Source organism: Pagrus major, chromosome 1, assembly GCF_040436345.1.
Source record: "Pagrus major chromosome 1, Pma_NU_1.0".
Lineage (NCBI taxonomy): Eukaryota > Metazoa > Chordata > Actinopteri > Spariformes > Sparidae > Pagrus > Pagrus major.
The window spans coordinates 32,836,259-32,861,006 of NC_133215.1; the positions used below are offsets into that span (position 1 = coordinate 32,836,259).

General features: G+C 40.8%; 1 protein-coding gene across 1 annotated transcript; it reads right to left on the reverse strand.

The window, feature by feature from the left end:
• Positions 1–5,988: 5,988 nt before the first annotated feature.
• dtd1 (D-aminoacyl-tRNA deacylase 1) lies at positions 5,989–24,748 on the reverse strand. The gene is made up of 6 exons (XM_073477971.1): positions 24,533–24,748; positions 24,062–24,152; positions 22,797–23,032; positions 21,703–21,800; positions 13,171–13,326; positions 5,989–8,190 (listed from the first exon to the last, which is right to left on the reverse strand). The coding sequence occupies exons 1-5, from the start codon at positions 24,573–24,575 to the stop codon at positions 13,171–13,173; spliced, it is 624 nt and encodes a 207-aa protein (XP_073334072.1). The 5' UTR covers positions 24,576–24,748; the 3' UTR covers positions 5,989–8,190.

The following is a 24,748-nucleotide window of genomic DNA, read 5'->3' on the forward strand; positions in this document are numbered from 1 at the left end:
AAGAACTGGCAGCCTGGCTCTACTTAGTTTCACTCGGCACAGTGGGGATTTGCATTTCTGCCACAACTGAGCCACCTGCTTGAAGGTGTGTCTTTAACTAATGACGCGGTACTATCAAAGAATCACTGCTGACTGAGTGGCTTCTCTCTTCAGTTACAGTTAGAAACACGTTACAAGCCCCATTATTTAGTAATCGAAGCAGTATTACAGGAAATGTTGTGTTTTCACCAGCAGTAACTAAACATGACTCCCGAAACAGCTGAAAAACTGGTGATGGAAACAGTACACATGTTACTCTGTGGAATGTTGTCTCTGTGCTTTTGGGACAAACTGCTTGCCTTGCTCTGGTTATAGAGCCAATTCAGGCCCCTGATCTGAAAACCCCCTTTTCCAGTGGTCCAAAGCTGCTGTGATTGCGGTGTAAACGCTTACACTATCAGGCAGTGCTCCAAGCAGAGTCCACAAACAGAGCTAACTTGTAGCTACAACACGCAGCATTTACACAATCACAGAGTTGAGGCAGAGAAGCTGGAGGAGATCAGAGGGAAAACCAGACAACATTTTCTTTATAAAATATGATCCAGTTTCACCAATATCAGTGGTGCTGTGTGTGATGAGCTGCTATAAAGCATTACACACTGTGATGTTACCCACTCACTGAACTTACATAGTGCAGGAACAAGTGATAATGGCTGAGACACCATTCAATCTGTTACAATTCACTGTCACATTAAAGTGATTATGAAGCTGGTACGTTAAGATAAATGACTTACCTAACTCTTCAGTGTAGTTTTTGGCTGTGGGGCAGTGGAACAAGCTGTAAACACAACAATGACATTTTATTTGGTGAACATATAAGCAGACAGTTGCCTTTGATACATCCAGCAGACATGAAGCAACAGTAGCATTCATTTGAAGTTGTATTACTGGTCTTAAGTTAAGTCTTATCTACTTTCAGCATATAGCTGTTTAGCAAAATGCTCCACTCTGTTCACCAGTGAGGCGTTAACTCTGTCTTCTGTTTGGTACAGTGAGATTATTTGAACATTTTCACCAAAACCAGCTGCCTGCTACAGCAGGACACAATGTGGATGAGGGCGTTGAGACCGAGCCATTTAAAGGTCCAGTCTGTAGGATTTATATAGGTAGGTTGCAGATTACAACCAACGCAATACACTTCGTCTCACCCTTCCCTACAGTGGCTGCTAAAAAAGCAAAAGGCCCTCTCTAGAGCCAGTGTTTGGTTTGCCCGTATTGGGCTACTGTAGAAAAAGGTGGCAACGCAACATGGCAGAGAACCCACTCCCTCTGTAGATATACAATAAGAGGCTCATTCTGAGATAATGAAAACACACCAGTTTGAGGTGCTTTTAGGCTAATGAAAACATAATTATTATACTCCATTTCTGCCAATGGATCCCCCTAAACCCTACACACTGGACTTTTGACTTGACAACAATGAGCTGAAAGATGCTCTGTAGAGCTGAAGGGAACTGTAGTCAGGTGATCATTTTCTTGTATTTGCAACTATGAGCAACACGTTTCACATCACATGTAGCGATTTTCCTATTGCTTATACAAAAATATTGATTAGTGCAGCTTTACTATAATGTAAGCATTCAGTAAGTACACTCAGTAGCTTCAAATTATACAGTTGTAACAATATACTTCACTGGTTAACAATGTACTTTTCTGGCTCCAGAAAAAGCTACATTTAATTTGATAAATCGGCTCCAGAGATGTCACTCAATGGCTAAATTGCATTGTGGGTAATGTAAGCACCAGGTTTTCAACAGCAGTCCACTGGTCTAGCATTTGCACTCCTATAACACTGTTGAACTCATTATGGACACTTTAAAAACAAATGATCAAAATCAATACAACAGAAGCAGAGATAGCACCTTTTATATTCCACACATTCTTCTTCCTTTTCAAAACCTGCTGCCTACATTACCCACAATGGAACTTTGCCACTGAGTGACATCACTGGAGGCAATTTTTCAGATTACATGCAGCTTCCCCTGGAGCCACAAGAGGCTTTTTACTATTTTTTTCACATATGCAGTAGTACTCCCCAAAATCTGTAAACACACTTTAATGTGCAAAATTTGTGGAGTTACCCTTTAAGTTCAGCTGCCAACCCACACATATAATATTTAAAATATATTTACAAAACAGTGTCATATTTTGGCAGTTTTTGTTTTTATGTTGTCGTTATCTGTATCTGGAGAGCAGTGCCGGATTGGCAATACGGGCAAACCGGGCATTGTCCCGGTGGCCTGCGAGGCTTTCTGGCCTACTGGCCTGCGTTATTTTTATTTATTTTATTTATTTTACGACGTGAAATATAATAACAATTTAACATACCGTTGTAGGCGAATGACGGTATATAAGCCCTCCTATTGGTGCATAAACTGGTAGCTCGGCCCATTGTTCATGACTGATGTAGCTGCTGGACCAATGAGCTGAGGGCAGGGTCTGCCCGGCAGGTCCCCTCACTCTCGGGCTACAAGGTGCCTGTAAAAACAGCTAAGACCGAGCGTGATAAAAAGTAGTTTATAGTAGCTTATCTGACCATGGATGGCAAAAAGAGAAAGGGTGGCGCTGAAAGAGCTAGGGACCAAAAGAGAATGGCCCTCCAGGTGGATGCTGCAAAATGTAGAAAAATATTCGATATGTTTGCATCTTCTGGACGCGGAGATTCAACATCTGCGGCAGCTTCAAGGGGCGGAGAAGGTCAACAGGTGGACCCGGGGAGCACTACGGCCATGATCACTGTGAGTATAATTGATAAACTGCAACCTAACTGGTTCATAAATCAGATATCTGTGTAAGACAGAGATGGACATCTGTCACACATGTCTCTGTCATCACTCAGATATGTATTATAATTGGATATTAATTTCATTGGTGCTAACTCTGCCAGTCATGTAACCTAGCCATTAAGCAATGCAACCTGGGCAAATGGTGTGCATGCTAGCTAGCAGGCAGGTTGTTTCATCATGGCTAGTTGGACTGGCAGTTTGATGGATTTATTTCGCCTCTGACCTGAAATTAAGTTCTCTCGCACATCTGTCATTAAGAGGGGGTGAAGTGTCGTCTACCGGGGTCACTCATACATCTGTCATTAAGATGGCAGAGGTGGGGGTGATGGAATATTTGTACTTATGGGTGTGAAGTACGGTGTACTCATATCATTACTACTGTCTATAGTGAACATACCGTTTTTGTGTATTGCAGTATCAAATTTCCACCTTTTGTATCGAGCCATTTCTTGTTTTATGATGAATTGGATTGCAATTATATATCATTTACAGTATTTATATATAACCAATGTTATTATATAATTTCTATTTATTCTTAGATGTAAGTATCGAAGCTGAATGAAATTACCCACCCCGAATAAATGAATGAAATAAATAAATAAATACCCCCCCCCCCCCAAAAAAAAAAAAAAAAAACAGGTGGTGGCCTGGCCTAAGTAAAAAATGCCCGGCCTAAAAAAATGGCCCAGTCCAGCCCTGCTGGAGAGCCAATGACATATTTCCACCCTGGTGGACAAGATTTAGTCTGTTCCATTCTGTTCTAAAAATACCTGAAACATTTTCAATTTCAATAAATTAAAGCAAGTCTTGAGCATAAAAATCAACGTAACTGCCCTTTTATTAACCTGAGAACAGATGTTCATTGATACATTTAGTTTGTTTTGATCTGGCTCTTAAAACTCAATGTATTTGACATAAAATAGTGTGTTTGAATGATGTGAAATGAAAGTAAGGTGGAACTGGAAAAAACTGTTGTTTGGTTAATGTGAAAAAAAGATGTGTGTCTTTCACTGCCCTCTTCTGGGAATGTCATTTATTGATATACAGTGGAGCAGCATGTACTTGAAGGAAATATCTTACTATATCGCTGAGTCATAATATAAAGTTTTGTTTGTGAGACTCTATTGGCTTTCTAATAACCTACCCGACGATGTTGGACTAGGACCTCTCAGCCATTCAAACCCACACATATCCTGTGGGCTGCAGCCAAAAACTACACTGTTGGCTTCCAGGCCAACTTCATCTTCAACAAACAATAACAAAAGTTATGTTGTCATTCTAAAATATGTCAAAATCTCAGCCAAAAAGAATGCCATTCCTTCTTAACATGAATCAGATGTACAGTGTTGGATGGAATGATTTCACTTGAGCCTGCTTGAACATGTTTGACTACTCACTCACTGTATACCAAGAGATAGACCATTGATGTTAATGTCTTTCATTTCTAATGTATTCTACATAACAATTTGAGTGAAACAAACTTTATCATAATGTTTAATACTCTATCCTGGCCAAGAGGGTTTCTTGATTGTCGGGCCTGAGGTTTCATATAAATAGCACTGGAAACTTTCCAGCAAGAATGGAAAAAGTGGTCAGGGCTCTAGGCAACTGGTTTCATTGTGCTTTTTAACCCTTTGGAGCACAGAGCTTAGACTGATCAAATAACACACGAAAGGGAGGGAAAGAAAGAGATGTGACTGAGAGTTGCCCAAATATATTATGAAGAAAAATAATCTAAGTTTAATCCATGTAATCCAAATCCAATTCTTTCCCCTGAATAAGATAAACACAGTTTTTTAGCATCACACATGGCAAGCAAACCTAGTGACAGTCCACACACGACTGGAGAGCTCAAAGCTGCCATGAAACCTGGTCTGTCTCATTTGCAAAGGACTGGGCATGGAGTTACCAAACAAGATGAATTCCCAACCTCTCAGAGGTGCGCACACAAACACACACACACACACACAAAGGCAGGGGAAGGAGGAAAGGGGGAAGGGGGGAGCAACAAATTAAATCCAGTTAAATTGTTTTTCCATAGCCAGTGGGTCAATAAGTTGTAGAGAAGACAAACCAGACACAGTGTGCCTTCAGATGTATGAGAATGCCTGGAATTTAACCCACTTTCCCGTGTCCGCCTGACACCGCGCCCACTCCCACTCCCACTGCCCTGCCCTGCAGCCCCGCACACTACACATACAAACAGCCATGTTAGTTTAACTATACACAGGTGAATTCACAGAGAGGCAAACTTCAAACATCTGCCCTGCTCAACACTCCCTGTTCTCACCCAGCTGTGATCAATTGCAGTCGTCTCATTTGTTTGGTACCGTGCATCAATACTCAAAGGCCCCGTGGTCTACTTCCTCCCCTCTTACTGTAAAGCCTGCCTGGCATTGAGATCACGATGCAGACATTGCAGAGGAGAGCTGCAGTTCCAGCCCAATTTCAAGCAGTACTAATGCTAGCTACTAGCTAGCAGACATATTTGGGTCATGTCTTCCTCTGAGAACTCCCAAGTCTGGGCTACAGCATCTCCTCTCCCTCTCCTGCTGCTCTACACCACAACATGAAGAAACCTCAGCTCAGCATCATTGAAGAGAGAGAAAAGAAATAGGTGGGGGTTATGGTATGGGAGGATAGGAATAGCTTGCAGAACTAAAAAGAGTTGGGACAGTATAGACAGACCAGGTGGAGATGCTGAAAGGAGAAATAAGGACAAGCATCCCTGCTTCTGCATCACATAAAACAAGCAGAAATACACACATATACACAGCATGGATTGCTTTTTTTTTATTAACATCTTTATAAAACAACATGTACATTCAGATCTGTGAGGGGACGGTAAGATAGTGGAATAATCCAAAACGTTAATAAATAGTAGATATATTTTTTGTGAGGCCAGTCTGTCCGACCACGCTGGTGTCAGTGTTCAATGATGGTAAAGCACAGCTGGGCCTCTCCACAGCCACAGTACATGTAATTGAGACAAACTGACTCTTAGTCACTGAGCCAAAGCTACTCGATCTGAGACAAGAAATCGACTGCAGCTGAAGCGAGCAGCATGGCAGCATCCCTGCAGTCAAACCATCACTTCTTCTGTGTGGGTCCACTGGGGCGACTTAACGACGTTTAGGAGACATACAGGTCATCTTTCAGGATCAGAAATCACAATTAATCATCAGTTTTTGCAGTTTAAGATCATATGAAAGGAAGAAAATCAGGGCTTTTAAACAATTTTTACACCAAAATTAATTCTGGTTTTTTTTCTGGTGTGTCACATTTGACATCACGAACATGTTGGAAAACAGGAAACAGTGGAAAGCAGCATGGAGGCCAGTGATAATGTTACTGTGGTTACTTTTTAATATCTTTTGCCTAGATCTCTCTTTCAAACTCAACAATCGACTGAACAATGTTCAAGCTCTGCTGGAAGGGAGACGAAATGAAAAACTATTTACGTCATAGCATCACACTGGAAAAGGGCAGAGAAATTAGCTTGTCCACCTGGTTGTTGTGTTTCCATCACAGTCGATCGGAGCTGGAGGCGAGAAACACCCTAGACTACTGCAGAGTCATTTGACACAGGCTCCCTTCTGATAGACCACGGGCCCCTGGGACCATCTACCTCTCCTGGCTCCTGCTGCCTCACATACTGACAGATCCGGATCATCACACCCTGGGCTCCGCTGGATCATTGCTCTCCTCTGTTTAACTATCTCCTTACATCTGTATTTCTGTAAAATCTGATGCCTCTTCACTCTGATCTCTCTATTACTAATTATCTTGTGTGGCCTGCCCTCTTCCAGGTCACCTTGGCCTGCTCAGTCGTCTCCTGGATCCACACATTTTACATATATTATAATTTGTATCAGATATTCTGTCAATGCAACTTGTAAACTGTGATTTTGTTGTTCTTTCTGTACATGCCACAGCTATTGCATGCCTGTCCATCCTGGGAGAGGGATCCCTCCTCTGTGGCTCTTCCTGAGGTTTCTTCCATCTTCTTTTTTTTCCTTGTTAAAAGGTTTTTTTCCATCAACATGGCAAGTTTTTCCCTACTCGAATCGAGGGTCTAAGGACAGAGGATGTCGTTCACTGTACAGATTGTAAAGCCCATTGAGGCGATGTGATTGTGATTTTGGGCTATATAAATAAAATTGATTTGATTTGATTTGAATGCTGATTGTACTGTTTCCTACTGAAGACAAAAGTCAGATGAGATAAAATGTAAACAAACTTGTGTTGGTATCTGTAGTTTGCACACTGAGGACAGATAGCTTTTTGTTAGCAACAAAGAACCCCAACATTTAGCATCTCAACTGTCTCAATTTTTTAATTTGCAGGTATGTTTTAAAGCTGTTCAGCTAACCAGCTAATGAGCTATCTAGCCTTCAAACTGACGTTAGCAGTGCACTATACCCATGCTAGATGATGCTAGATTGGCAAATTAACAAGCTAAGGTGCAACACAGGACATGTGTCCATTCTTGTATAAGGAAAAGTAGACATTAGCTAGAAAGCTAATGTAGGTTGTGTTCAAAGTCTGAGTCTTTTTGTTGTGTTTTTTGCAGTTGCTGTCCTGCTGCAAAATATCAAATTCTCCCTTTCACCTTTTGATTTTTACTCAATAGTCAATAAAGGGCATGTTAATTTAAACAGCAGACAGGGTGCACTAGAATTTTCAGTTGGACCTTGAAACAGTGTATTCATACAGGTACAATAACCTTTACACATGTAAATACACCAGTAATGAGGTGTCACTGGTACAATAAATATGGAAAGGGTGTTACATCATCACTGTCCTGATGTTCTTGTGCCTGTACTATAAGCCAAGGACTTGGAGCAGAGTTATACTTCAGGGTCAGAGCCATGTCTCTTAGCAGAGATTAAGTGGGAACAGCGGGCTGAGAGTGAGACAGGCAGGCAGGGAGACTGAAAGACAGAGACAGAGCAACATTGAAGTACAACATGAAAAAAAAAAAGGCAGTGGTAAAGAGACGGTAAGAGAGCACAGAAAGCTACTGAGCCACACAGTGCAGTGCTGTTGATGTCTGCTCCATCCCATATAACCCATGTTCCCTTCCTATGGACATTTGTTCAATTTCCCCTCACCCATCAGAGAAAACTGGGCACTGTCTCATAGTTAGACTTAGCTACTTTGTTTACACCTAGCCAGTCTTGTATAATTGTGAAGTAGAGAAGCCAAGGACACCAGCAAGGGGATGATGTTCTGCGACAGGCCGAAAGAATCCTGCAGATTTCCAAACAGGAGGTAGGACAGTCCACGATCAGGTGTGAGAGTCACTGAGGATTAAGGCCTTCCTGAGGAAACTGAGCTCACCGTCATGTCCCTGGTAGGAAATCTGCATGACAGCAAACAGAACAGAATCAGTTTGGTCTCTGGCTCTTCACATTCGTGTTATAATTAATTAACAATTCAAAGTGTAACTATGCAACTTTTTTTAAGGATGATGGCACACTACCTTTAACTTCATTAAAATTTTACTTTATTCACTTACACAGCGATAGCTACTTAAAGTTTGGTAACATTAGCCACTGTAAGCTACTGGGCATCCCAGACCAAGGAAGGCTGTAGCACTCAAAACATTTTATTGCTTCTTTATTGAATATTTAAACAAACACAAATAACCAAGTGAAAACATACAAACAAACAAAAAAAAGGGTTGTAAATTCAACATTTCATATGTAAGAGGAATAATGTGTTCTGGCGGCATATGCCATCAAAGGGATACAACATTGAAACACATCAAAATGCAGGACTAGTTATCTAGTGAGCTACCACGACATCAACAAACAAGTAGCACCTGTTTTATGCTTGTTATAAAGAAAAACACCTAAGTTCTAAGTTCTTAATAACCTCAGTTTGAAGACTGCCTCTGAAAAAAATCTCCATTTGGAGGGCCGTGTAGCCCTAACACTTCTCCTTAACCCTCTATCTCAAAAAGAATCAGGACACGCTACCCTTGACCGTGAAGGCCCAAAACGGAGGGGTAGGGCTAAGTGGTAGGGGCAAGGGGTGTATTGGGTTTGGGCCTAAAATAGTCCACAGCCAAGGGAATAATTCTGAATATAGCTCTGACGGGTCTGCATTAGCCTATTTGCAAACAATTACAACATCAGTTGGCAATGTTTGCTAGAAATTGCTCGCAGCTGCATGACAAGCAGCAGAAACCTTCATTTAAGCTGGTCATATCATAATCAGAATACGACAGATAGGACAGAGGGACGAACAGAAGATATGGCAGAGGACTGTCTCAAATTGCGCATTCTGAGGAAAGCACACACACTGCTCATGTTTAAGTCATGCAAAGCAAACCTTGGGAACACCAATTCCCTCTTTAAAATATGCAGCGACAGAGCCAAGCAAGCAAGCCCCTTGTCTGACATCTCTCTTACATCCAAATTTCCCTCTCCCATCTCTCCTCCCACCACAGCGCACACATTTCCACAAGTGCTGTGCGTGCACTCGCCTGCTGCACGCCCAGAGATGAAAAACCAAATAACTCTCGTCTTCATCTTCTTTCTCATTTCCCCCTCTTTCTACCATCTCCCTTGCTCTGGCTCTCTGTCAGACAAAGAGGTCTTATGTAACGAGGTACTGAAGCCTCCATGTCTTGGGGCACATATTTATCCAACACGCACTTGGGGATTACAGTGCAGGGCCCCCTGCTGTAGAAGAGTCTGGGATAGGACTACGGGCTACATGGGACAGTGTTTCTGTGCTGTATATAACAGGCAAAACTGTGTATTAGCATTAGGGGTGAATTTCAGATGTCCATACTGATGTCAGGCATGCTTCTGTCTGTCTGCAACTTTCTGAAAGTTCGTGTAATGAGAGGAACAGGAAGTATGTCTGCTGTTTAAGTGCCATTGCAGCTCCAGTTTGACGGCATATCCGTAAATGTGTGTGGCTGCCAGAGAGTTCACACGGGGCGAGGGCTATGCCACAGGAGCCATCAGCAGCAGCCTCAGCAGGGAGGGCTGAAGGAGAACAGAGGGAGCTGACTCAATGCCTCCCCTTCTCCGTTCTCCCACAACTCCTGTTTTTGCACCAGTAAACAAATAATGACGTCAAAAAACAGCAAGCCCGACCCCTCCTCTCTCCCTCCTCATCCCTGCAATATAAACCACAGGACAAGAAACAAACAGGTCCGTTGCCGAGTTTCACTGCAATGTTAACAATAAAGAACAGACGGGCAAAGACAGAAGAAGTGAAAAACAGAGATGCTGAGGTGAATGTGAACGATGCTGCCTTTTTCCTCTCGCTGCACATTTAATGCTGCCATGTTGTACTTGACACAACACACTCATATAATAAATGGGAAAGAACTATTTTTGAGGGCAGCTGTTGTTGACAGTGCAAAATCCCCAAAACAATTGTGCAATCTCATGCAAAAGGGCCCAGCTGTACATTTTCTGAATACTGTTCTTACTCAGGTGTTCATGTTTATCTGGGTTCAGAATCAAACTGTCAGATTTAACATGGAGAACAAACATATAAAATTATAGTGAAGCCCTTACCTTTTGTAACAGTCTTATGTGTTAAAATGCTGTATGCAAAATATTTCATGCTGAAATCCAGGTGTTGCTCATAATAATGAACCCACAGATAATTACCCAACTCTCCTCTTCTTTCAGCTCTATGGAGCTTCATAGTAGGGCTGGGCAAAATTAACGATATATAATCGTTATCATGATATAAGACGATAAATTGTCTTAGATTTTGGATATTGTTATTTTGTGATATGGCGTAATTGTTTTCTTTTCCTGGTTTAAAAGGCTGCATTGCAGTTAAGTGATGTCATTTTCTGAACCCACCAGCCTCTTCATTATATCCACATTACTGATGATTATTTATAAAAATCTCATGGTGTTAGTATTTTGTGAAAGTACCAATAGTCATCCATACAATACTAATGCGATATCGAGAAGCGGGGCGTATTTGGTCAAAAATATTGTGATATTTGATTTTGATAAGATAAGATGTTCCTTTATTGATCCCCCTTGGGAGAAATTCACAGGTAACACAGCAGTACAGAGGGAAATAAGTAGCAGCACAAGAGTAAGTCTAAAAAAATAATAGAGAGAGACAATAATAAGTAGATATTGTCACTCAGTCCTGACACCAATGAAGTATATTTCAAAATATCAAGGTAAATATTGTATATCGTGATAAGTCCTAAAAATAGTGTGGTATTATTGTAAGGCCATACCGCCCAGCCCTACTTCATAGTGTCTTTTAAATCAATGTTTTTCTGTTTTATGGCCAACTACTTTACTCTTTTGGTTCACTCTTGCAGCTCTCATAAACCTGGTTCAAGCGGCCGGATGTTCTCAGCGATAAAGCTCTGTTAAATTGCTCATCATCAAACATATCTTTCTGGTGGAGACCTGTAAAATTACAGTCGTGGTCAAAAGTTTACATACACTTCTATAGAACATGTATATCATGGCAGTCTTGAGTTCCAATGATTTCTACAACTTTCATTTTTCTGTGATGGAAGGTCTGTGTGAGAGGATCACATACTACTTTGTCACAAAAAAAATTCATGAGGTTTGGTTCAATAATGAATTTATTATAGGTCTTCTGAAAATGTGACCAAATCTGCAGGGTCAAAAATATACATACAGCAACTTGAACGATCAGTTTAAGTGATTATCGAAAGTTGTGTCAATCAAATGTTCTTTGTAGCATGGCCTCTTAACTTCTTCTGACTGATTCTGATTGATAACAGCTGATGACTTCTGACTGGGCCCATTTTAATAGAGCCTATTTGGAACACCTATTAGACTCAGCCACAAACACTACAATGGGAAAGTCTAAAGAGCTCAGCATTGATCTGAAAGAGCACATTATTGATTTGAACATGTCAGGAAAGTCACTTGGAGCCAATTCAAAGTGGCTACAGGTTCCAAGATTGTATAAAGTGCATGGAACAGTTGTGTCACTGCCACAATGCCACAAAGTCAACCAAAAACCACCAAAAAGAAAGTCTGCAATGAATTAGAAGCTGCTAGAAGACAGGTGTCAGAGTCCACAGTCAAGTGTGTTTTGCATCAACATGGGCTGAGAGGCTGCTGTGCAAGAAAGTAGTTGTATGTTTTCCACTCATTCCATCACAGAAAAATGAGAGTTGTAGAAATCATTGGAACTGAAGACTGCCATGATATACATGTTCTTTACAAGTGTATGTGAACTTTTGACCACAACTGTATATGCACTTTTAATATCTGTACTGAAGCCTTGTCCCTAAAGGTAAGACATATCATTCAGACTTTAGCTGCAAGTGGAATGTGACTTTGGCATTGTTTTAAACATGAGACTGACATATTACACATGTAACAGTGATAGTTCAGGTCTTTTGATGTGGGGTTGCATGAGGGTACTTAGTCAGTGTATTACCTAAAGTAGATGACGGTCAGTTCTCCCCCTGTGTGGAGAAGCAGCGGGTAGCACTGGCAGAGAAGTAGAGCATTGTACTGCTGTAAACAGTACCGACAACAAGACGTATTTCAACCATCTAAAAGAAGGCCTACCTAAAAATATACATGTATCCGTTTAAGTGTACGCTACATTTTGAACATTTTTGGTGCTTTAAACTGCCATCAGAGAGGCCTTTCCTTTGGCACTACATCCCCTCAACTGACAACATCTGTAATCCTACGCACAAACTCAACTGTGCCTGTTGTGCACTGTATTACGCCGCAGATCAGCTGTTTGGGTCAGACTTTGAGCAGCTGTCTCAAGTGCCAAAAATGTTCAAAACATAGTGTACATGTAAAACGGATACACATTTTAAAGTTGGCCTTCTTTTAGGTGGCTAAAATACATCTTGCTGCCAGTAGCATTTACAGCAGTACAATGCCCTGCTTTTCTGTCAGTACTACGTGCTGCTTCTCCACAAAGGGGAGAACTGACGGTCATCACATGCAGGTAATACACTGACTAGGGTTAAGTACCTCATACAACCCCACATCAATAGGCCCAAACTATCCCTTTATGGTAATGAAGAGCAGCTCTGAAAGTGTATAAACACACATTATTTTCATGAGGTAATAAAGCAGATGGAGTGAAAAAACACCATACCCGGTATTTTGTATTGACCCTAAATATCATCACGTATAATGAATAAAACAAAGTTTCCAGATGCACAAAAATGAAGCTGATGAGAAGTTTGGTCCGTCTGACATGGTGAATGATTCAAGGTCACAAATGTAACTCTTAAACACAAGAAATAACAGAAGACGTGTGATGTTTTAAGGACCTGCAGACACCAGGCGTGTGTATGAGCATGTTCTACGTGTTTATGAGAACATCTGACCTAAGTCTCCCTCTCTGACGACACATCGCCCTCAGCTCCACTACTGGCGTTGGGGTCCTGTCGGTAACGTTGGGCCCCTTTCTCCCTGCTCGACTCTGAGGGGCCCTTAGAGCGCGTCTTCTCTTTCCTCTGCTGCTGCTTCTCCTGCTTTGACAGCTGAGGAAACACAAGAAACAGGAAGGCTTGGTTCATCATTAAAAAAAAACAAAAATGCTTCATCTTACTTATCTTTGCCCTGAACATGTACAAACCTGTCAAAGGTTGACAAAAATCGCTGGTGAACAATGAAGGAGTGAGACATAAAACACACACATATTTCCAGACTTCCCCCCGTAAGCGGTCAAAAGGAGAGCTGTATTCACCAAAGTCAGAGAGATGTTACAAGGAATACGAGACATCAGATAAGGACCGGTGTATCCTGCCAGAGTGATGATAACGCATGGAAATGTGAAGGTGTCTCTTACCGACCCGAAGGAGGCTCAAAGCTATGCCACTTTGGTCTGCCACCGTAAACTGCAATAATGAAAAAGACGCATCCAACTGATTAAACAAACTCTCACCGGACAACGCGATGTCCGGCTCGACTCCCCACTCCAACTGGGGAAAAGGATGAATGGATACAGACGCATCGGTGAAATACCAGCTGAACAGGGAACTGTGTTCTTTTTCATGTTTTTTTTTTTCTCTTCTCCTTTCTTATATGACGAGGAATGCTCTGTCTGTAACTCACTCAAGAGACTAATCATACAAAATCATACAAAAAAAACTGAGTAAGTGAACCGAGTGAGCTGGAACAACGTTTAATTTTTATTAACCTACTGGTTTGATTTGTTTTCAAGCGGCCTGAGCCTCTTCAACCCACCAAGGTATGCTCTTCACCCCACTGTTGTCATAATATAATGAGATTCTCAGAGAGCCTTGGCCTATTGTAACCATGTCACCGTTCTGTGATCATTGATGCATTATGAATGAAGCCTTGTTCACATACAAGTCAAGGGGAAGCGATTGTGATTCATACTTGAACTGTTTGTTCTGTACAGTTAGCAGTTACGTGTTTTTGTTATGCCTAGATTTCAGATAAATAGGCAGGATTATTGGAATTAGATCACCAGATTAACCAACTAGATAAAGAGAATGGCCGGACCTAATCTATTGAACTACATACAAAAATATCATCCCTGAAATATGAATATAATAAGATACTCTCAGCAAAAGTCAGCAAGGCATTTTTGTACACAAAACAGAAATATTTTGAATTTAGCAAAAACAGCAAATTTTCCTCCTTTGCTGTCTAAATTACAGCAAAACATACAGTTCTGGCAGGTACTCCCAATGTCATTATTTGATTAATGCTATCAAAAAGGTCTTTTTACCCCAATTATTGTATCTATTTCAAAATGTCCTGGTGTTTCTCGCCAAATCTTTCATCAAACAATTAAACGCAATTGTAGTTCTTTTTTTGTGGGGCTACAAAACTCACAGAATTGGCAGGAAACACCTTTGCAAATCTAAAAGAGAAGGGGGTCTAACGCTCCCAAATTTCTTATCATATTACTGAGCCTCAAATATCAGAATCATGACAAACTGGCTAGATGACAATGCAGATCCATGCCAGCCTTACTCTATAGGAGCCACTCTTCTGTCTCCTTACACCATTGAAAAATCTCTTTAGAATTGCAATGTAATGATTCACAGCACGCTGCATATTTGGAAACAAATTAAACCACATTTTGTTTGAAACCAATATCTTATCCCCTACCCATTGCTGGAAACCCAATCTTTACACGATCCATTTTATATAATACTTTTAAACTCCGGAAAAAAGCCGGCATCCACGCAAGATTTGTACATTGGGGGCTTTTTGATGCAAACCTTGTCAGCCAACATGTGTAGTAAAATAGTTCTGCTTTAAATAAGAGCCCATACTAATAATAATAATAATAATAATAATAATAATGATGATGATAGGCCCTATAACCTTTGCGTCAATTAGCATCCACCCTGGTTTGAAGTGGGCAGGGCAAACTTGGCAAAAAGTGAAACCACACCCACACAGTCCTGCTGAATCAGATAAGCTGAGTTTTTGGATGTGAATAATCAGGAATGAATGAACTCCGCAGACAATCAACACCTCGTCAGGCCTGTCCCACTCACACCACAGTCGCTTACCAAAGAAAAAAATGAAGACAATTGTCAGTGTTGTAATAAGATATTCAGATTTTTTTAATTACATTTTTTTTTCTAATGTTGAAGTTTCTGCAGCCAGCTGATGCCAATGCTAATCATTTTAGAAACAGGCTATAGCACATTAATTTAGAAAGGTAAACAGACCGTTTCACTGTAACTACTTGAGTAGTTCTACATTAACTACTTCTGCATGTTCCACTGACACCCTGCAGCCAATCAGAATCGAGCCAGACCATGTTGTAAATGCTAAATAAATAAAACCTAAAGAATTTTTCTTTTCAAAATGTTACTTGGTTACCATTGTTGTCATGACTATTTCATGTTTTTTAAAAATATTTAACACTTAAATTTATATTGGCAAATATCAAATAATAAGTGTGACACTCATGTTAAGAGTGTGCAATTCCTTGCTTTTCCTTTAAGACAAGTCAACTAGTAAAACATACTGAAAATACAACCTCTGGCAGAACTTTAACTGAAACCTCAACAGTCTGGGGTTCCTGGATGCTCAGTGAGCTGAGGCACAAACCACAAACATGCTGCACCATGACCTTTGCAGTATGTTCAGTATTCAAAGGTCTGAAAATGCATGCGAATTAGAATAATTAATTAACAAAGAAGGAGAAACACGTCAGCGCCACAGACAACACTTGTTTTTGTAGATACACGACCTCTTCTATTCTCCCCTCATTTAGAGCTATTCTAGGCTGTCATATGATCACTTCAATGAGTCTATTGTTGTGACTGCATGCACTGCCTCTCACACACTCCAAAGCTCTTCCCAGTGCCACTCAGCACGACTAGTCACTGCTCTAATCAAATCTGCTCCCTACTTCTTTTCTCATTGTATTCTTTACGCTCCATAACACACCACAACAGTACTGATAAAGTAGGTATGCTAGCCGTCAACTGAAAAAGGCCTGTATACACAGATGCTCAAACTTTTATGGCTGCTGGGTAAATATTTATGAACTAAATGTCATCTTAAGATCCAAAGCATTGCATAAGACATTACATTATTCAAAGAGCACAAAAAAAGTCTGTGTTATTCCCATTTGAACCCATTAACACGCTGTTGTATCAAACCAGGCTGACTGTCTCTGTTGATGATATAACATCTGGTACTTTTAACTTCAGAATACAAACCGGACACTGTCAACAAATGTAAATGTTTCTCTTTTTGCCATAAAGCAATCAACATTTCAAACTCTGTTAAAGCTGCATTCAAACCCAAAACTCTGAATCCCAACCAGATTAAAAACCTTGACCTAACATGATCGTACATTATATAATTCCTGTGTATGTTGGGTTTCAGCCCACACCCCAAAACAAAATGCAGTCAGGTGAACAAACAGAAAAAGTCAGGAGCCATCTGCCATTGATCACGACCATTCAGCGTCCCAATGAGAACATCCAAACAGGAAAATTTTCATTGGTCTGGATAACACCATTGTTTACTGGCCGCTTGACCCTGCAGTAGACTAAATCCCTGATTCATGGAAAGAAAGGGACACTGCTGGTTGGCTGTTTCTTCATCCCCCCCCCCCCCCCCCCCGCCAAGCTTAGCCTATTGGCTGCCCTTTTATCCCTCATGTTCAGCCTTGGCTTTGGCTCCTCTGCCCCCACAGCACAACATCGCAAACAGACAAGATTAAAATTCTGAGGACTGCTTAAAAGCCCTCCCTTTGGGCGAGCAACCAAGCCTACCAAGGGGAGAGCAGCCAAAGCCGGCCTGAAGCCAAAGCATAAGGACGTTGGCTGGGTTTCGCTGAAGGGAGTAGAATTGAGGAAGACAGATATATGAACTTCTTTCAAATGGCTGAAACAAGAAGCTGAGAGAGGTGTATCACGGTTACTAAGTAGGAACTGTCTTGGGTGATCCGTTGACTAATCCTCTAGCATTTGTGGTTTTGAGTGAAATGTCTTCACAACTATTGGATGGATTGCTATGAAATTGGTTACAAATAACCAAGATCCTTGAAGTAGGACTGCAACTAGGGCTGCTTGATTTGGTAAAAAAGTCAATATTGGGATTATTTTTGGCAGATATTGCTGTATGATTCACAATATGTGGGAATGATCATTTTTGCATCACAATTTAAAAAAAAACAAAACTGAAAATTATAAAAATCATGATGATGTAACACATGCTGTGGTCTGTACTAAACAAACATGTTTTCTTAGAGGGAACACGATTTGTGGGCCAGGGCATCTTTGCAGCTCTACAGTACTTTATCATGATGCCGTTTGTCACACAATTTACCTTCATTGAAAAATTGCAGCATCTTGTAATTTGGATTTTGCACTTGGTCATATTGCAAATTTGATTATATTTCGATTAAAGCAACATTATGTAGAAATTGGCAACACCACTGTCGGAAAAACAAATCCCAGGTCTGTAACAATTTCTCAGACATAATATAGCTGCTAACTACAATCAAAACTTATTACGTCATAACAATGTTATGTCTTGAAAACTTGTTTGCTGAAGTAAACATGTATGTAACGCTGTGATCCTACCCTCTCACTGAAGTTACATAGTGCAGACACCACTGGTAGGGGGTCAGAGTGGCTTTGACAGAGACACCATTCACCCTATTACAAGACACCGTACCATCAAAATGATTTTAAAGCTGTTATTTTCAGGTAAAAAAGTTATATAATGTTGCTTTAAATGTGCAGATCCAACTGCAACCAACAACTATTTTCATTATCAATTAATCTTTTATCATCAAAGTCAAAAATATTGTAAAAAATGCATAAGACATTTCAATCTTGAGTAAAGTGACGGACAGACTGACAAACAGTTTGTGCCATGTCCCCTTGGTGTGTTACACTCAACAGACACAAAGCTCTCCTGCTACATTGACAGTTGACTCCAGAGCAAGATGAACTGCTTCATATTTTAGATTTGACTGAGCTGTTTGCTTGTTAAGTGCCACTGTCACTAAGAGAATAAAAGCAAACTACAATAACAGTTAGTTCCAGCTACATTAACCGCCATTTGTATACAGCTTTTTGCTAAAAAGCTACATATTCTTTTGCATTGAACACACCAGTACCAGGAACTTAGTAATGAGTACATTAAACCATGCAAACGAAAGACAAATATTCCTAGCCTCTCAATAACAGGGATACACCTCTCCCAGCCTCTTGTTTATTTATTTACCCATCTCCAACTGTGCATACAGTACCCAGTGCTGTAGATGTTATCTTTTGCAGGGGCACACACTGCCCCTTGGTGCATTTGCCCCTGAGATCAATTATTGAAGGCAAACTACTACAAGCTAAATACTGATGAAGGATAGTAAAAGTTGTTTTTGCATATGTAGAAAAAAAAGAACTTTAAAAACCCAGACAGTGGCCATCATGTCCTTGCCAAGATCGACATCTGCCATTGCCATCTCTTCCGTAGCCTCGTGGAGTGGGACTGATTCACTGACTGTTCTCACTCAGTCACCCCCATGGTGAAGCTGAAAGCACCCCCAACTTGCCTCAGTTGGGTGTACGTGTGTGTGTGTGTGTGTGTGTGTGTGTGCTGTGTGGGGCTGACAGGGTGTTATATGAGGGCTTCAGATGATTGGCAGAACAAACCTACATGCACAGGCTTTGGTGAGCTTGCTGTTACCACTTCATGCTCCACCTCTGCAGTACCTGTACTTGTGGGAGCCAACCAGGCCTGCCTGCTCCCAGCATGCTCATCTCTCTGTTTCCTTCAATATTCTGTTTGCTTTGGTGTAAAACCAGGATTTCTTCTTTTATGTTGGCTTTTTTTTAACTTCTGAAACCATGCACTGAGATCAGAAATGGTTAATATCCACCTTAGCAGCCTCACAAAGCAGCTAGCATGTCTGCAGTGCACCTATTCAGAATAAAAAAGGTCAATATAAAATGAGGACTTCTGGTTTGACACTGAAGCGTACAGTATATTGAGATGAAAAAGGAAGAGGACAAGCATGCTGGGAGCAGGCAGGCCTGGTGGGCTCCCACAAGGACGGGTACTGCAGAGGGGGAGCAAGTGGTAACAGCAAGCTCCCCAAAGCCTGTGCACATGGGCTTGTTTTGCCCATCATCTGAAGCACAAGCACAAGCACAAGCACAAGCGCCCACACACACAACCAAGTCAAATCGGGGGTGCTTTCAGCTTCACAAGGGGGTGACTGATTGAGAACAGTCAGTGAATCAGTCCCACGCCACGAGGCTACGGAAGAGGTGGCAATGGCAGACATCAGTCTTGGCAAGGACATGATGGTCACTGTCTGGGTTTTTAAAGTTGGTTTTAGTCTAAATTTCCCAAAACAACATTTATTGGGTTTTTCAGTATTAAGCTTGTAGTAGTTGGCCTTCAATTATTGATCTCAGGGGCAAATACACCAAGGGACAGTGTGCGCCAATGCAAAGGATTAGGTCTGCAGTATCGAGTACTGTATGCAGTCATAGGTAAGTAAACAAAAAAATAAACAAGCAATAAGGCCTTGAGTTTATGACTCCACAACAGACAACACCCAACCACCTTCCCAGTCAACTTATCATTTATTTTAGAAGAAATGTGCCTGAGCCTTATCATCACAGATAAACTGATAAGTAACAAAAAGCAAGAGTGAAATGGGATGCATTTCAAAAAGACGTTCTGATTGTGTTAGATACTCTAAGATATGTGCTGACATACTGTAAGTGATGGTTGGAAAACTTTCTTATTCATAGAACTGAAACAATTGAATACAACTAAATTAATTATGAAATAAATTCTTAAAAATTAATCTGTTATCAATGACAGGCCTTTCTAACCATTAAAATGTATTTAAAGCTGCATGCAATTGAAAGTACAGCATTGACACATGTCAGTTGTGGCAAACATGTTGCCTTTTTAAGTACCCTGCAGACAGAGCAATATTAGCATTTATTTGGAGTCCCTGGCCACATAACAAGCCCAATTCCAACGTTCACTCTCATTTTATCTCTGTCTAACTGAAATAATGTCTAACTTTCTGCTAAATGCTCCACTATGTTCACCAGCTGGTCACTCTGTCCATCTGATTTTAAGTGCTGGGCAGGTACAGAGCTTTAGTGCAAACAACAGCGGCATTCTGAGGCTGTGAACAAAGTTGATTGGAGGAGAGTCTACAAAGCTGTTTTTGGTTGAAGGAAACTGCAGAGTTAGTTCTGATAATTGTTTTATGAATGGCCCATTGTTACATTCCTGGGTCTCATTTGTCTAAGATCTCAGCTTAGATACGTGTTTGATGTTTTTGTTGTGTTGTTTATAGTGATTATGGATACATCTTACATTTCTAGTCAAGTTTACAGTGTAAAATTTACTGTTATATTTCAGGGTTTGGTCACATTTTATAATCATCATAAACAAATGGTATATTAACAGTTAATTAAACTTAAATTAATAGTTATTTGACTGTTTACAAACAATGAAATAGTTTATATACCATTAGTTGCAACTTGGCCACCCAAATAATATATAATAATAATAATAATAATAATAGAAATAATAATGATAAATGAACTACACAGTATTTATTAACCATTACAAAGTATTATAAACAGCAGTTGTAAATGTTTTATAAGCATTTCATTGTTTGTTAACAATGAACTAACTAGTAACTAAAGATTAATTAACTCCAACTTTACCATTTATCATTTATTAAAGATAGTTTAGATAAAGTGTTACCCAAGGTTCTCTTTCCAACTGTAAAATGCTTTCATGAAGGTTTTTGTTTTTATAAACTATGACATATCAATATTGGTATTCCCCTCAAAAATTTGATGGACTCAAATATGATGCATCATTATGACCTACATAACAATTAAATAGATTAGGTCAGTGGTAGTCGAAAATAAACCAGAATTTCAAGGTGTTTTGTCTTGAGACAATCCATGTACATATACATATAACATATTACATGAAAAACAGGAACAACTGCACACAACTGAAGTGTAAATATCACCATCTAGTGGTTCAAAATGAGAAATAAATTAGTCCTTGAACAGTGGAATGATGGGTAGAGAGATGCAGCTAATTCTGGTTTCTATAGTCCAGCAGTACAGAGTAGTGGAGTCAGAACCAAAGTTTAATTCACATATTTACTTTGAAAATGTATTACATTTGTAACTAGCCAGTAAAAAATGTACCTTAGACAAAACCATCTAAATTTAAGGTCCCTTTACTAGCTTTTTTTGGAGCCTTTAATTGCATCTGACAACAGAGAAATACCATCCACTGAAGACAGTGAAACAATTGAAAGCTCCAGCAAAGAGCTAATAGGTGAATCTTGAATTAAGATTTGTTTTCATCAAACCACTTTGTCCAAACCTTCATGCTCTATTAAGTACCTGTTTGGGGTCTGTGGGACCTTTAGGTGACGTCAGTTCGATGGTAACAGGTCCGTCATTTTGAATATGGACCTGCATGTAGGCCCCAAACTCCCCATCTAGAAACACAAGACAGACATCTTACAAGCCAGATGAGACCTGCAAATCAAAGACCATCACTGCCACAGTTAGCCTACAGTTTACTTTATCCAAGTTCATCCTAAATGACAACACCTTCTAATATTAACAGGAAGTAAACACAAGTGGAATCTGTTTGGCATTGGCAGTCGATGTTTCGTAAGGATGTAAGATAACGTGGCGCCTTGAGACATTGGGGACAAAAGACAAAGGGGCTGTAGGAGGACAGGAAGTTTCAACTTAAATGTTCTCTTTTCTTCCACTGGGTCCGCGAGATTAATGACACCATCTGCACAATGAAGCTGTGGGCCACGGTGGAAAAGCGCTGCATCATCACATTTCCTCTCTGGAGGAAAGGGGACTAATTAGGAAGCCTTATGCCTCCCTTGCTGGGACAAGGTGTTCTCTGCACCTGCTCCCCGGTGGGCTGACCCAATTCACTGTCACCATCGGCGCGTCACAGCACCGGTAATCCACCCCCAAAAAAGCCATAACCTTACACTGAGATGGGAAGAGAGGCAGGGGGACAGGGCACTGATTCAGACTTACAAGTGAGTGGCGATAACGATGACCCTCAGCACTTTTGTTTTTAATAAGCTATGAAAGAAGAAGCTATAAATCACAAAGCATTATTTAGCCATGTTGTCTTTGACCTTCTGGAAATTAGCCTCTCGTTTTGACTTTCTAGTTTTTACAATGACCCTTTAAATGTGTGCTGTTTTTCCAATTGATTTCACAAAATCCATCATCTTCAAAGAAATAAACAATGCCTATCATATTTTTGATGTCAGCCCTAGGTCAGATACTCAATATCTGACCTAGGGCTGACATCAAAAATGGTTAGCAATAACTGCAAAAATGGTAAAAAAAAAAATGTTTTTAATTAGCTTTCCTCTAAGGTCCAAGAGTAGCAGGAACACACCACTGCAGGACTCTGAAGTGGGACGATAAGATGGCTAAGTCATTTGTTCACCCACCTTTAATGAGCTCTGGCTTGTAGGCGCTCCTCATGCTCTCCAGGATGCTATTGTAGAAGGGCTGGGCTAGCTCTGCAGGCATGGCTGAGTGGAAGTCTGGCTTGTTGCCTTTCAGTATACACTGCAGTGTGAACTGGCTCACACACAGCACTTCAAAGTCCTTCTCCATGACACTTTTGCTCCATGCTCGGCCGTTCTCGTCTTCAAAGAGTCGTAGGTTGAGGATCTTGCGTACTCTGGAAACACACAAAGTCAAACAGTGACAAATCAACCCATCGGTAGCCGTGTCAATCACTCTGATTAATCTTGTTGATTCTGGCCAAGAACTAACTGGCTTTATTTGAAGAGCCCACGCTGGGCTTTTGCATTTGACTGAGATGTGTAACAGTTAAAATATCATTGTGTAGTAATGCAGTTTATGATTTTGCTGGTGTGAGTTTTAGCTCCTTGACTACAAATCGTGCAGACTTCACGTCTTTGCTGATCACTATTAATGCATGCTATATAGTCTTGTACTTATTTTTGTTCCAAACACTCGTTGGCTTCCGTTAATTCCAGGATGTCATAAGCAGACTTGTAAGTTCTGTAATTCATCAGGGTGAACATTAAAGGGGCTCTATGTAACAATTTGAAGCGATTTACATGTATCAATCATTTCTTTGAGACTGACCTCAATAGTCTGTGCTGCATTACCCGTTACAGGATTGTAACTTTAAGAAAAATGAATGCAGACCTGATGTGAAGTGTGCTGGATTACCCAATTCAAACAAGTTTTGAGATTGTGGTAAAAGACTCACATACTGTGCAGAAATTAATGGAAGCTAATAGTTGACTGGAAAAGCATTAAATTACATCATAAAATGTTATAAAACACAGCAGTGTTTTTATGGCTTTGATGTAAATGGGGCCATAGCTAATGTACCATTATTATTTAGATTTTTCTGATCTTATTTACACTTACTGTAATTTGTATTTTAATATAATCTGCAACCGTGTATGGGTGGGTGGACGTTCACATGAATACTAGGACCCATGGTTTCCCAGTAGCACAGACGTTCCCACAGCTGCAGCACCTCATCTAACTTTGATACCAGCTGAGCTGTTTTTCCCCTATTTTTTAAAATTAAACTTAGAAATAAACTTTGGAATAAATTATTTCAAATTCATCAGTGTGGTCCTGCACATAACAACTCTTTTTTTTTCCTAACACAAATGTTTAAACAGTCATTTCAGATCATGTTTGTGTCCCTCCCACACTCACTCACATGTAGTCAGCGTCCCTCTGGGTGTCCTCCACAGATATACCCAGCAGTATACACAGTCCTCGTCCTACTGAACTGATCTGTTCTTCTCCCACTGCAGGAAAAGGGGAACAGTTTGAGTGAGTGAGCTGCTATTGAGTGACAAGCAGCTCAGACTGACAGGTGACAGACTGAATGACATCAGTGTGTGTGGTTGGTCAAAGGAACCAGCAGTCAGGGCTGTCATTCAGCTGTCAGTACCACAGGACACGCTCATCATTTCATAACCTTCACTGGTTGCGTCCGAGCTTGAAAAAACACAAGCAGCAGTGCTCTATGTGGACTCCGGTAAGAGACACGCCTGGCTGTGCCTGGAGCCTCTTTCCCTTTCACTGGGAGTGCTAATGCTAACCCAGCTAAGCTAGCTAGGATTCGTGGTCAGAAAGGCGTCAAAGCATGGCAGCTCCCTCCGCTCATTACAAGACAGCCGCTTACCTGTGACGGTGGCCTTGGTGACCCTCTGAATAATGGCTCTCATTGTTTTGGTTGTGACAGGGAGCACGCTCTCACAACTTCCGAGGACTCACAGCGTGGACGGGACGTCGTCGCTAGCGGCCCAGATATGCAGCACACGTCCTGTGCTTCTTCCGGAGGTTCGCCGGTGTTTCGGATTAACACGCGACTATGTTGACTGACGACGTATCTGTGTCG

What these genes read in the sequence shown, in the direction of transcription:
- dtd1 (XM_073477971.1), bottom strand. Translation starts at nt 24,575, where the DNA reads ATGAGAGCCATTATTCAGAGGGTCACCAAGGCCACCGTCACAG. An exon ending in CAAGCCAGAGCTCATTAAAG is followed by an intron (nt 21,801 to 22,796) that starts GTGGGTGAACAA and finishes TTGTGTTTCTAG; the next exon opens with ATGGGGAGTTTGGGGCCTAC. An exon ending in GTCCCACAGACCCCAAACAG is followed by an intron (nt 13,327 to 21,702) that starts GTACTTAATAGA and finishes GTGTTTCCTCAG; the next exon opens with CTGTCAAAGCAGGAGAAGCA.